This window comes from Diabrotica virgifera, chromosome 8, assembly GCF_917563875.1.
Source record: "Diabrotica virgifera virgifera chromosome 8, PGI_DIABVI_V3a".
Taxonomy (NCBI): Eukaryota; Metazoa; Arthropoda; class Insecta; order Coleoptera; family Chrysomelidae; genus Diabrotica; species Diabrotica virgifera.
In genome coordinates, this window is record NC_065450.1 from 151,479,466 (window position 1) to 151,494,618 (window position 15,153).

Sequence of the window (15,153 nt, forward strand, 5' to 3'; positions counted from 1 at the left end):
GAGGATAGCAAGTGACTCGATTTAAATCAAAACGAAATCGATTATTTTCCTTTTTGTTTTATACCATACTCTGTATTTATTAGAGTACATAAGATAGCGTTTAATGTGGGTAATTTGCGATGCATTGTTGGAATATTTTCCTCGCGTCGCTCGTTTGGTACTTTAATACCTGGGTTAACAGATTACTTGATTCGTTGTCGACATTCATTTCACTAATTTCATCGTTCCCCGTTAGAGGTCAGTCTAACCATACTACGGTGTAAATATTTGAATATTTATACCATCTCCTCGGTGCGTTTTGGTTCAAGTCAGCCTTCTTGCGAAGCCTCTTTGATAAAGGGGTAGACCCCGAATCACGTGTCAGAGGATGGCAAAAGACTTGATTTGAAATAAAAACGAAACCAATTATTTTCATACATATAACTATTTATTTATGTATTTATGTATGTATTTATTTATTTAAATAATTAATAAATTAAATTAACTGTATTTAATTTCCATTAAAAATGTTAAATAATATACAGTAGACTCGCGATTATCCGAGGTAACTGGGACCGTGACTACCTCGGATACGGAAAACTCGGTTAACACTGAGATTGGTTATATTGATAGAGAAACACGTAAATAATCATAACTGTGGATATTTTAATGACAAAATTAATACAGTACTGTTTATAAAAGATAAAAACATTTACTTTATCAATATTACTGTTTGTCAAAAAAGTCTGATTTTGCATAAGCTTTACTTTTGCCTCGGTTAACCGAGGGGCTCGGATGACCGAGACTCGGATAATCGCTAGTCTACTGTATTGTCACAAAAAATAGCTTCAGAAATTTTTAATTTTTTATTATACTCCAGTCAATGAGAGCAATAATAGGATATTACCTCCGAATTCTATCCTATTGCATGGCTTTTAATGAAATTATGGGCCTAGCCTCTATTTATCTCCTAATTCAAAGTCTACCCTATGCCGATGTGTGCTTTTATTTTGGGAGTGGTCCCCACCCCTTCTTAGGGGTGGAACAATTTTTGGTTAAAATTACCACGGAATTCGCTAGAGAAACTAATTCTAAGCAAGAACTGTTCTATAATTTTTTTTGAAAACTCAATACTTTTTGAGATATTCGTGGTTGAAAATTGGCCATTTTCATTGAAACATAATACCTTTTCGAACGGTTTTTTGCGAATACCTTAAAAATTCTGCATCTAACTAAAAAAACTATATTAAATATTTTTGTAGGTTATAAAAAACAAAGAGACACTTGCCTTCATAAATCTTCTAGTTATAATACAAAAAGAGATATGGTAGGTGAAAATAGTTTGTTTTTTGGTACATTCTCAAATTGGTGTATTCAACTTGAAATAACAGAGAAACGGTCAGCTTTAGGTGTATAATGCTACTAATACCTTTTGTATTTCTTGAAAGGACCTTTAAAATGAGCTATATTAGAGGTCCATTACATTAAAACTAAGCGAGGTATGCTGCAAATAAAATAATTGATAACTAATGTATTTTAAGAAAAAATGAGAAGTAATTTTAACCCCCATCCACCAAAATGTAAATGCAACGTTTTCCTTGTACAATACCTTTTATTATAGTGTTATTTCTATGTTCTATTAAGCGGGTTTAAAATAAATAGTTTTTGAAAAAAAAAAGATCAAATTATACAGCTCATTTTTAAATTTTCTTAAAAATCTTCCTTTTTCTCCATGTAACTTGAAAACGATAAGAGATACAATAATGAAAAATAAAAAGGAAATTTATATCTGAAAAAGCCCTACATTTTTGTGTGGCATCTTTTTTTCGTACCTCTTATCTTTTTCGAGTTACATGGAGGAAAAAAAGGTTTTTAAGAAAATTTAAAATTGCGCTCTATAATTTAATCTTATTTTTGTCAAAAACCGTTTATTTTAATCCAGTCCAACTTTTTGAACATAGAAATAACACTATAATAAAAAGTATTGTAGAAGGAAAACGATGTATTTAAGTTCTGATGGATGACGGGTTAAATATACTTCTCATTTCTTCTTAAAATACATTAGTCATCAACTTTTTTGCAGAATACCTCGCTTAGTTTGAATGTAATCGACATTTAGTATTACTCATTTTAAAGGTCTTTTCAAGCCCTACAAAAGTTATAAGTATCATTATACACCTAAAATCGACAGTTTCTCTGTTATTTCAAGTTGAATAAACCGATTTGAGCATGCATAAAAAAAAAACAAAACTCTTCTTACCTACCATATCTCTTTTTGTATGTTAACTAGAAGATTTATCAAGGAACAAATCTCTGGTTTTTTATAACCTACAGAAAAATTTTGTATAGGTTTTTTGTTAGATGCATAATTTTTAAGGTATTCGCAAAAATCTATCCGAAAAGGGGTAATTTTTCAATGAAAATGGCCAATTTTCAACCACGAATAACTCAAAAATTATTGAGTTATCAAAAAATAATTATAGAACAGTTTTTGCTTAAAATTAGGTTATCTAGCCTCTTCTGTGGCTATTTTAACCAAAACATTTTTCACCCCCGAGAAGGGGTGTGAACCAACCCCAAGATTAAAGACCAAATCGGCATAGGGTAGACTTTGTTTCTTGAACTATTCCCTACTTAATGTGAAAATATCAAGTTAATCGATGTAGTAGGATGGAATTGGGAGCCAAATACCCTGATTGACTGCCCTATTAGGCGGACTTACTTAAAGATGTATACATAATACTAAATTTTTGAGAAAATATAGGTAATTAGTTTTTATGTGAGTTTATATATTACTTTCTGTTGTAGGCGTTCTATATGGTGACTCTAAAAGAAACAGAGGTGGCAAAAAAGAAGGAAAATCTGTTACCAAAAACGACAACGCCGAACAAGAAATTAAAATAAAAACAGATAAGCTGTACTCCAAGTCAGGTATATACATTCCTGAAAGAAACTTGTTCTACAAAAATGATCACACAAAACCAGCAAAGTATGGATACAGAAAAATCTTTTCATGGGAAGACGAATCTGAAATCATGAAAACTTGGATTTTGGATGACACTCATGAAACACCTGTTTATACAATAAGTATTACGGACGAATTATTACTATCAATTAAGGAGTACGTGATGAGTAAAAATCGTTTCGAAGAAGCTGCATTAGCGAGACAAAAATTGAGCGACGAAGCTATGGAAGATAGGCAAGAAAAGCACGAAGCAGCATTAACAATGCTTAAAGACTGTTATGATAAAATTATAAGTGAATTAGAAAATATACACCAAAAGACCCTTGACATGTTTAAAGAAAATACAACCTTAATGGAAAAAGTAATTGAAAATCAGGAAGAAGACAAAGAAACTAAAACAGTGATAATTACAAAACTAGAAACTGCCCACAATGACATTTTGAATACTAAAGAAAAACAAGAAGATATTTTAAAATCAAACGAAGATATTAAAAATAATATAGTTGCAATAAGGACTAACCAAGAGGAACTAGCCACTAGTACCCTTAAACACGAAGATGTTGAAAGTATTGTTAACGATAAAGTTAAAGAAGGTGCCAAAGATGGCGTTAAAGAATTCATTAGTGAAACGTTAAGGAAAAATGATCCCGGTCCTAAAATTAAACAAGAAGTGGAAAGAAGTTTGGGCAAGGCTAATGATGAATTAAAGAGGTTCGAAAAAAGAATTAGAAAGTTATGGTAGTTGGAACAAATTAATACAATGCTAATTTATTATATAAAATTTTAACGAAATAGCATTTTGAGTTTTATTTTGTGTTCTTTCCTTGTATTTTTCCTTGTTTGACTCTCCGTATACTCCGAACCATACACCGGTCCTTTGACATTTTTTTACCACGAGGCTTGTTTTCTACCAATCCCCTGCGTCGTTTGATTTTAGCCATTATAATTAGTCGAAGAAAATTTTCCTGAATTTAGACATATCAATTTTCTTGTTTTGTGATTTCTAGTTCTGTGTCTATGTTGGATTCGTCTTTATTTCCTGTTTCTTCCTCTTCTTCAGGTATAATAGTATCGGTCCATTGTTCTGCTTCTATTTTATTTAAATTTCTATATTCGTTAATGGGTTTTTCCTACCTTTTAGTATTTTCCAAACTTTTCTTTGCGCCCCATACAAATCGTGTTCCATTTCTTTGGTAAAGCGTGTCCAATATTCTCTTTTTATATATAAAAAAAAACAGAAAAACATCAGGACCCGATGGGATACCAAATGAACTCCTAAAATACACGGAGGAGAAACCTTAATCGAAAACATAGGGATTCTCTTTCAAGAAATAATATATAGCCAGCGTGTATCAAACCAGAGGAGGACGAGTATAACAATACCTATATATACACAAGAGAGGAAACAGCAAAGACCCTAGCAACTACCGTACCATCACCTTGCTGAGCATATTATAACTCTTAAACTTTTTAACAAAATTACTTGCCACTAAAATAGAAAAATAAAATAAATGAAGAATACACAATTAGTGAGGAACAACAAGGTTTTCGGAAAAATAGATCCACAATAGACGCCATATTCACAGTCAGACAAATTGCTGAGAAAGCACTGGAGTATAATAAACCTGCATTTATGTGGTGACTGAACCCTTCGATTGTGTAAGATTAGAAGATGTGCTAAGATTGCTAAAGGAGAAAAATCAGCCCAATAAGATGAGAAGGTTAATTAAATACTAAAGACATCAATAAGAAGAACAAAACCAGTATAAAAGTCGAGAATGAACTAGCATCGGAAGTAGAAATCAACTCGGGAATCAGACAAGGTGATAGCTTGGGCCCATTGCTTTTTAATTTAGTAATGGACAAAATCATAGAAAACATTAAAAGTACAAATAAAAATCCTCTGTTTTGCTGACGACGCAATCTTAATCTCCGAGAACGAGAATAACCTATAGCGAATGGTATAAACTTTCAATACATTGACGAAGAACTACAGCATGAAAATATCAACAGCTAAGACAAAATCCCTGGTAGCGTCAAGGGAACCCATAAGATGCAAATTAGTAATTAACAACAAACTAATATGGGGAGTCGAATATATGGGAGTCGAAATATGTAGTTATGGGGATATTAAAGAGATCGTCCGACAGCAAGCAAATAAAGCCAATTACGTGTCAGGATGTCTGAGGGATGTCACCTGGAGAAATAAAGATGGGAGGCTGGAAGGGAAAGAAGGCATATATAAATCATGTGTAAGACCGATCATGACGTATTAGAAACAAGATGTGACACAGAGAAACCAAGAGAATACGGATAACTTCAGAAATGAAAACGTTGAGGTTAATAACTGGGAAAACACTGGGAGTCAGAACACCGAACGATAGAATTAAAGATCTCTGTAACATACAAGAGATAGTATTGTGGGTAATACAGAGAAGACGAGAGTGGAATCGGCATGTGACGAGAATCAACAGAATACCCCTTATAGCTAGAGATTCGGGGGCAACAGGCAAGAGACCAATAGTAGGAAGCCCCTTTAAAAGGTGGCGAGATAGCTGGCAGTCAACATCACAGCTACGAACACAAGCTCAAAATCGGTTAAGAACAGGCCAAGAGGCTTAATATAAGAAGAAGAAGAAGCTAACAATCAGCTAACGAGTAGCTTCTGCTCTATTCAAAACCGCTTCAATTGTCTGCTATGCCGTCCGAGATATTTTTAGTGCTCGTCTGTACAAACACATTTTAAAAGCGTCTAAGTGATTGATAGTACATACATATATACTTTCAAGATCTAAGCTTCGACACGATTCAAGGCATCTGACCATAGTCCATTGAAATGTTACATTTCTTAGGCCGTACCTTGCATTTGTTAGAGGAGTCAATTTTATTTTTTTAATGTGTAGGGGGGATCAGTAGAAGCTTAAGTTCAAGTTTTGGGTCGCCACCCTTGACCCCGGCCGCCATCTTGGAAAAGGGTTGCAAAGTAGCTTCGCGCTATATCTCGTAAACTACCAACCTTACAGAAAATTTAATAAAACATAAAATGTAGGAAATTTAATTTTCTGTAATTTTGTTTGTATTACTTTTTACCGTCAAGTGACAAAAAAAAATAGATATAAACAAAAATAAGTAAAAACATTCCTATGCTATTATTAATCTATTTTTGACCTCTCTCCCCACTATAAAACTAGAACCCTAAGCATATATAGAAAAGGCCCAAGAAGTTGTTTGAGGACAAATTTGCCGGTTTAGAAGAAGAATGGCGCAACCGCAAAATGCAAAATTCTTCAGAAGAGCAAAAAAAAATTTTTAAATATTTAAAGCAGGGATTAAATGAAGAGTAGGTAATCGTCCAGGAGCATCGGTATAGCATTTGTTTTTTGACAACGATGGCTTTTATTTTCATCGATATTGGTTCGAACTTCATTATCTTAATTTAGTCGCCCCATTTTCAACCCTATCTACAGTTGCGTGTTTTATGCATCTGAAACAAGGTCTAACATAGCGTGTATTTCAGTAACGACGCAACTACCCTATAGTGGCTCAGCACATTTTTACAGTACGGTCTTTTTGTATCATTTTTACATAGTATTTTAGAAGTTAATTGCGCAATAAACAGGAATTGACAAAATTTGCAGTTACGTCATTTTTCTTTCGTACCGGACTGAATATCTGCCTGCTATTACTTTTACTATTATAATTTCTCCTAGGTGACACATCAGTCGGTCGCCGTCTACTTAACTTATTCTTACAGTTGTGCTACCTATTTGGCCACGTGCAGTCGTATTAAAAATTGTGAGAAGTATTTTGAGATTTATAGATAATACTATTGGGAGTCTTATGGGAAAAATTTATATTTTTGTGATTAGATAACCGTTTTTTGTAAGAGCGCATCATGAGTGGTGTTTATTTTGTTTGTAAGAAACCTCTAGGGAAAATTATTTGTCAGTGGGAAAGTCGAGCCATTTTTACTCACTGTTGTCGGCAAACGCTTTTCGTCTCTTTATATAGCGGAAATAAAGACGATTCACTGGAAACCCTGAGATACAAACGATTCGCTAAAACAGTGACAAAAAATGCATTTAATCTCTTCTCACTCCTCCAACACAAGATGCAGCCCATTTCCACAAACTCCAAATGTATCACAAGATTCAGTCATGGCTCGGTAAACATTGTGATCCAGAAAAATGGGGCTGGAAAAAGCATGAAAAATTTTGGAAACCAATCCAAGCTTCCAAACCTCCAGTATCCCCAAGCTTATGAAATTCATCTTTAGCAGATTAAGTGGAAACTGGAAGTGCATGTGGTTGCCGAAAAGCAGACCTCAAATATTCAACAGGGTGCCTCTATTGTGGTGGTGAAAGTTGCAGCAACATCATGGACATCTCAACATTAATTATTGAAGAAAATGAATTGGTAGATGAATTACCGACAATGACTCCAACTCTAACTTTCATTATACTACAAAAATTCATCTCGGATACTGATTCAGATCTTGACTATCTTGACTCACAGCCTGGACCATCGAAAAAAATGAAAAAATAATAACTATGTTAGATCTTTTTCAACATATAATAATAAATAATATTATTTTGTCTAGAAATTGTCCGTGGATAAGGCCTATTGGGGATACCACAAAAAAAACGCGCCTCCAGACTCTACCTCATAGGTGGCCTAGAAAAGGGTCAAAAATAACTTAGTAATAGCATAGGAATGTTAAAATCATCATAAATAAATATATAGATAGAAAAAAAAGCCCAAGGTTTTGTTTTTATTGTATTCCTACAAGAATTCGAGAATCTGGTCAAGTTTGGAGCGCTGTAAAACCTAGATCAGTAACATAAATTTAACAACTTTATAGTGGAAATTGTTCGATGGAATATCCTCTATATAATCGCTATGGTTATAACCTCCATTATGGAAAAATGTTATAACCTCCAAAAGGAAACTTCTTACAAAATTTTCTCTTATTTTTGTTTATTACTTTTTCGTGGTCACTTGACGATAAAAAGTAATGGATATAAAATTGTAGAAAATTTAATTTTCTACATTTTATGTGTAATTAAATTTTCAGTATGGTTGCTAGTTTAGGAGATACAGCACGAAATCCCTTTGCACCCCTTTTTCCAAGATGGTGGCCGGGGGATAAGGGGGTCGACCCAAAAACTTGAACTCAAGCTTCTACTGAACCCCCTACACATTAAAAAAATAAAATTGATTCCTTTAAGAAATGCAACCCTAAATGTAACATTTCAATGGACTACCATATTTGGGTAACATTTAATCAAGCATTATTAAGTTAAAAAGAGCTTGTTTCATTTCAGTTCAGAGATGATCCACCATCCCCATACGTCTGTTTCTGTCTCTCCAGACCCCTTCAAGTTCAGTAGTGCTCCATGAACACCTCTGAATCGAAACGGATCAAGCTGCCGTTTTAAGCATAATTTTAAAAATAATAAGTGCGTTCGCGGGTGCCTGTCGGCGACTAGTCGGCGACAAATTAGCAGCAAAACGCATGCACAGATTAAAATGATATAAATAATATTGTAACATTCCTGTTTTCTTTGAGAAAAATTTCTCACTTGTGTTCCAAATTTTTCTGATGGGTTAGAGGAGTGTGTAACGTTACAAACGTCACATATTTAATATTTTATTTTTAAATAATTATTTTACCTTATTTTCTTTAATATTTCATTAATAAAATTATCTTCCTCTATTTGGTTTACCCATTTTCCCCTTTAAAAATCGGTTGGCGCCCTCTTTTATTTTCCTCTTTTATTATCCTCTTTTATTTACTATATCTATTTTTATTTAAATCATCAACTGAACATACTGAACGTACTCCGTATACTTTCTTACTCCGTAAGTATCTGTCTCAATACGGAATATGCCTGCCACCTATGTCGCACTGTCATGAAAGTGTCACTTCATCCGTCATCCCTACTCCATGACATAAACTGGAAGGAAAAATTAATCCTTAAAAAGGCATGTAATTCCAAAACTAAATCATTTTGATCCATCAAATCATTCCTCTTGGGGTAAGAATAATATTATATTATAATTATATTTCTCCGTCTAACAGTTTTTCTAATGTTTTTTTATATCTAACCTAACTTCCAATGTCAGACCATGTGTTCTGATATTTTAGTTTCAAATATAATTATCTTTTTAATTTACATGTATGCACGTTTAGTAATCAGAATTTTAACTATTCTCCTCATCTAAATTCCATGTAATTTAACCTTGCCATTTACTATTTCTGAATACTATTTGGCAAAGGTACAATTTGGTTTTCTTCTTGGTTGTTGATATGGTTTTACTGTTACAGTTTTTGGGAATAAAGATCCCAGTCCTCCCTCCGGGAGCTTCAAGCCATCTACACCGGTGATGGAACTAGGGCTATACCACAACAGTTGACCATGAAATCTAGGCTGCACCACACTACATCTTTCGCTGCAGGAGCCTAGGGCCGAAGATCCGTCCAGGCCTACGAGAAGTCTACAACAGCAGTACCATTCGACATCAAGAAGTTACCATCGAGCCGAATACCAAAAGCCATAAGTATAATCCAGAATTGTTAGTTTTTGGCAAGAATTTGAATACATTTGTTAATGCAATTTACTAAGTCATTTTATTTATTATATCTTTATGAACAATAAACATGATTAGTTAAAAATATTGTTTTGTTTGCTACCATTCTAAATTTTCAGGGTTCATATCTAAGGTTAGGACAAGACGAACACACTGGGCGCCAGTGAAACGAATAGGCGATGAACTACCCCAGCTAATTGAAACAACATTCGGAAATATTACCTCAACCAACCAAGATAGCCATCGTCACACCCTTAGCTTAGCTCAGTCACTCAGGTGTGTGTTCGTCTTGTCCTAACCTTAGATATGAACCCTGAAAATTTAGAATGGTAGCAAACAAAACAATATTTTTAACTAATCATGTTTATTGTTCATAAAGATATAATAAATAAAATGACTTAGTAAATTGCATTAACAAATGTATTCAAATTCTTGCCAAAAACTAACAATTCTGGATTATACCTATGGTTTTTGGTATTCGGCTCGATGGTAACTTCTTGATGTCGAATGGTACTGCTGTTGTGGACTTCTCGTAGGCCTGGGCGGATCTTCGGCCCTAGGCTCCTGCAGCGAAAGATGTTGTAGTGTGGTGCAGCCTAGATTTCATGGTCAACTGTTGTGGTATAGCCCTAGTTCCATCACCGGTGTAGGTGGCTTGAAGCTCCCGGAGGGAGGACTGGGATCTTTATTCCCAAAAACTGTAACAGTAAAACCATATCAACAACCAAGAAGAAAAGAACCGATTTTTAAAGGGAAAAATGGGTAAACCAAATAGAAGAATATAATTATTAATGAAATATTAAAGAAAATAAGGTAAAATAATTATTTAAAAATAAAATATCAAAGATGTGACGTTTGTAACGTTACAATATCGTTAAGAGCAAACAGTAGCGATCAACAGGTAGCAAAAAACGCATTCCAAGATTGCGGTACTAATTTTGAATATTTTGTCGAGATATTTGGCACACATATTCGTAATATAATAAAGAATGGCGGTACAGAGCCCAATTTCAGAAATATGTTAGTATGTGGAAATGACTCTATAACTCAATAAAATATTGAAAAAAGGAGCCTGTACCGCCATTAAGAAAGACAAAAAAATACACTTTCTTCAAATAAACTTTTTTATCCCGTGCCTAGATTTTGTGTCATATTGAAACTACTAAAAATTGATTTTTTTATAACAAGAAATCGAACGTCACTGACTTGGCAACATTTCGCGCCTATGTGTGTAAAAATTATTGTTTATCTACTCTATGTCATATTATATAAGTTTTTAGTTTGTTAAAACTGTCATTATAGATAGCAGTGCGTGAAGGGTTTAAAGTATGCGTGAAGTAACAATGTATTTTAAATGGGATTTAGTTTTTCGCACACTTTCAATGGGTTTTTTGCCACACTTTCATATAATTAAATATCCTTAATTTTCGCGTTGTCATGGTGATGACAATATGAGCAATGACTTACAACAAAATTTTTGAGAGTTTTGTAGTTTGAAAGTAGTTAGGATTTTTGAATGTCAAAGTTCTAAAAATTGTAGAATAGAAATGAATTCCAGTGACGAAGAGTTACAGTTTTTATTTGTTCATCGTAGATAAAATATTGTATGAAACTGTGCGTGAAGTAATTTTTGCGAACTTACGCGATGTATAGCACTCGCTCCGTTGTTGCTCGTGCTCTAAATATCGCGTGCGTTCGCAAAAAGCATACTTCACGAACTGTTTCATAAATAACTATTTTGATAGTATAAACGTCACTGTCAGTGTCGAATTACCGACACACGGTTACAGGAGCGTCATTTGAAATTTTTCTAGGGGGGAAAACATTATATATACAATACATTTATATGCAAACATAATACAAAATTGACCTATTTTTTGTAAATTTCAGTCATTTTCAGGATCAGGGGGCATTTGCCGCCCCCCCCTGCACGGCAACGCAATGACGCCTCTGCACGGTTGCCTCACTTTTGAAAGTTCGCAGAACTTTCGCAATCTTGGACCGCGTTTGTTGCTACCTGTTGATCGCTACTGTGTGCTCTTAATAGATAATTATACAAGGTATATTTACCTAGTATAATTTAATAATTATTTATTAATATTAATTAAAAGTAAAAGTGAGGTTAGAAATTGTCGGCGACAATTTGTCCACTGTACCTACGAACGCAACTAAAATACTGCGTATCGGACGCTGTAGCGGTAGCAACATCTATTAAAGAGCAATGACAAGTCCTAGATCTAAAATCTGAAAATTCTCTTGGAACCACTTTCTGGTAACATCCTTAATCTCTGCCTTTTACAATTTATAAAGCAAGACGACGACGAATAAAGGAGAAGAAAGGGACGCTACAATATGCAGTCACATTCCGTCTATTCGTCTAGGAAAAATTCCAACGAAAGTTCATTACCTGTACTCAAAACTCAAAATATTAATAAAATGAGAAATTAAAAACAGCTCATGTTTTATTTCAGTTCAGAGATGATCCACCATCCCTATCCGTTTCAATCTCTCCAGACCTCCTGTTATGTACCGCCATTTGGAAGAACAAAAAATACACTTTCTTCAAATAAACTTTTTAATCCCATGCCTAGATTTTGTGTCACTTGGAATTGACTGAAAGAAATCGAACTTGACTGACTTGGCAACATTTAGCGTGCCTTTAAGTATAATAATTATTGTTATCATTATCACAATATGGTGCTGTCGTTTTTGACAGCATAGTGTCACTGTCATACTGCCGACGCATTGTTGCCGCATCGTTAAATGTTCGCAGAACTTTCGAAAAAAAAATATTGATGACGCGCTGATGTAGCCTCTTAAAACGGGAGTAGTTGCGCTCACTTCTGTAACGTCGATAGTCGCGTGTGAGATTCTATCTCAAAATACGAATTTAAAACAAATTTTTATTTTGTACTATTTTTATCTACTGTTTATATTAGAAATATATATTTCCAACAAATTTTATTAAAAAAACCTGTGTTAACGGCCACCTGCCAACATCGGCCACCTGTCCTAACGGCCAGTTTAAAAATTTCCTTCTTTCATTTTTAGTGGCCGTTACTGACAAATTTTACTGTACAGTAAAACCTGTGTTAACGGCTACCTGCCAACATCGGCCACCTGTCTCAACGGCCAGTTTAAAAATTTCCCAAACTAATTATATGTAGACTACAAAAACTGGCAATAGCGGCCTTTCTATATCGGCCAATAGTCCTTTTATTTTTAGTGGCCGTTACTGACAGGTTTTACTGTATTACGAAAAAGGATGAAATGTGAGATTCTATCTAACGGCGCGACTACTCGCGGGTTAAAGCTAATTGGCTCTCCCCAAAGCCATAAATTCCAGAGAAAGAAGAAGAAAAAGAAGAAAAAGAAGAAGAAAAAAATTCCTACGAATTACTACACCCTTCCTCGAGGCACTTACGAAATTTTTTCAAAATTGCAGAATTTTTCATCAAGTTATCGCGAAAAAGGATAAAAATTGAGATTCTATCTCACCGCGCGACTACTCGCGGGTTAATATCTAAATATACTACATATCCTACGATTATATTTCGAAAGAAATATGTGGGTGAGTAAATAAAACTATGTGAATTATAATAAATGGTATACGTACAGTACTATAAACTTATTCACGTAATAGTTTTGTTTACTCCTCTGTCACTGACGCAGTATGTATTTACATATTACACTATATTTACACAATATACAATAATACATAACTACATTATATTAATTAACTATTTAGATGGGAAATAAGCCAAAATTAAATTGAAAAAATAATTTTATTAACGTTTCGACGCCCAAATCGGATGTCGTTTTCAAAATACAAAATAATACTAAATTAAACAAAAATGTTGTTGCTTAGTAAAAATTCTTCTAATAATTTATTTAATACGACTCACTTATATCGGGAATTCAGACATAATATATTATACATTTTAAAGTAGAAGACTTTAAAATGATATTGCCAATATTTATGAGTTGCGTTCCTGGTACGACTTTACTGGAAGCTATTAGCTTTAATAATAATAATATTAAATTTCCAACATTACATTATATGTACTAATATTTTCAGCTAAGATCTTTGCAGAAAACCACTTTGTAGCATGTTTAACTTTCTGTAACAAATTTTATTTTGATGTATTTGACTGCAAGCCATTCTAATCTCATTCTCTAATACATCTTATTCCGCTCATATCATTTATTTTAGAATAATAATAATTGATAAATTTTTTTTTTGTAGGACTATCCTATTTCATACGAAATAATTAAGAAATTAAGATTAGTTTATTACCACATATTTTTAAAATTTCAATATATGGTAGGGGAACCCAAGCGGGTATTTTGCACGTTACTAGAGCGCGTCAAAAATCATATGGGGAGAAATAATATACCATATGGACTCTTAATACAGGGCGGTTGTTGGGTGCACTCCGTAAAACAAATCTATCTTTATAAAAACTCGAAAACGTCAGATTAAAATAAGGTAAGTTAAGTACATGAAGAACAGTTTGTATTTTAAAAATCAGCGAGTAACAAAGTTACCCAAAAAAGCGAATATTTCGTGAATTGAACATCAGATGGAAAAACTAAAAAATACGTATTCAATATTTTTCAAAAATCTATCAAATTATACCAAACATAACTCTCACGTAGAAGGGTGGGGGATAACTTTAAAATTTTAAATAGGAACCTCGCGATATTTCGCCAAATGAACATTCGATCGAAAATCTGAAATCTACGTGGTCAATATTTCAGAAAAATCTGTCGAATGACGCCAAACACGACCCCCCACGGAGGTGGGGTGGGGGGTTACTTCAAAATCTTAAATAGGAACCCTAATTTTTTTATTGCAGATTTGGATTCGTTATGAGAGAATAATTAATAATTAATAATATTAATAAGTAGCTTTAATTTGAGACATTTTTCGAATTAGGGCTAGATGGCGCTACAATCGGAAAAAACGATTTTTGAACATGGAAAATTAAATTTAAAAATGAAAAATCAGCAATAAAATGGAAAACTTAACTTTTTTGGTTTTAGGACCTAATCTTCACAACTCAATAGGTCCCCTTGACGCTTTAGTTACTGCAAATTTAGTATCCAACGCTACCCTACTATTATACAGGGTGTCTAGAAACTCTACTGACAAACAAAGACCGGAGATTCCTCATATAATTTTAACCTTTAACTACACGCGCTGGCGTATTTTGTACGCCAGATATAAGAATTCAACTGCAAATATATTTAAAAATTTAATTTTTGATCTTCTTTATCTATCTAACCTTCACTGGAATGTGCTTTACAATTGGTTTTAGTTTCGTTATAATCGGCGTTCTGGGAAGATCGTAATTTACAGTGTTATTATTTGTTGTTTGCGGTGGTGGACAATATACGCCACGATTGTAGTAGTATTAAGTAGTAATATAAGTACATCTTTCAATTGTTTTTTGGTCATTATGGCACACAATATATTTTTCTTTATAAACAATACCTTTTTTCATGTAAAAAATTAGATTTCAAAAAATATTTTATTCGTAATTTTATTTATCATGGCATCAGATTTCAGTTATAAATCCCAATTGGCTTACTGAGAAGGAACTCCAAGTATTCGA

General features: G+C 33.6%; 1 protein-coding gene across 1 annotated transcript in view; it reads left to right on the forward strand.

The window, feature by feature from the left end:
• LOC114337423 (uncharacterized) overlaps window positions 1-3,739 on the forward strand; it is a 51,713-nt gene extending 47,974 nt beyond the window's left edge. Inside the window, exon 5 of the mRNA XM_028287843.2 lies at window positions 2,788-3,739. Coding sequence (XP_028143644.1) covers window positions 2,788-3,686 — 899 coding nt within the window. The 3' untranslated portion in view covers window positions 3,687-3,739. The remainder of the gene's footprint in view (window positions 1-2,787) is intronic.
• Window positions 3,740-15,153: the final 11,414 nt, after the last annotated feature.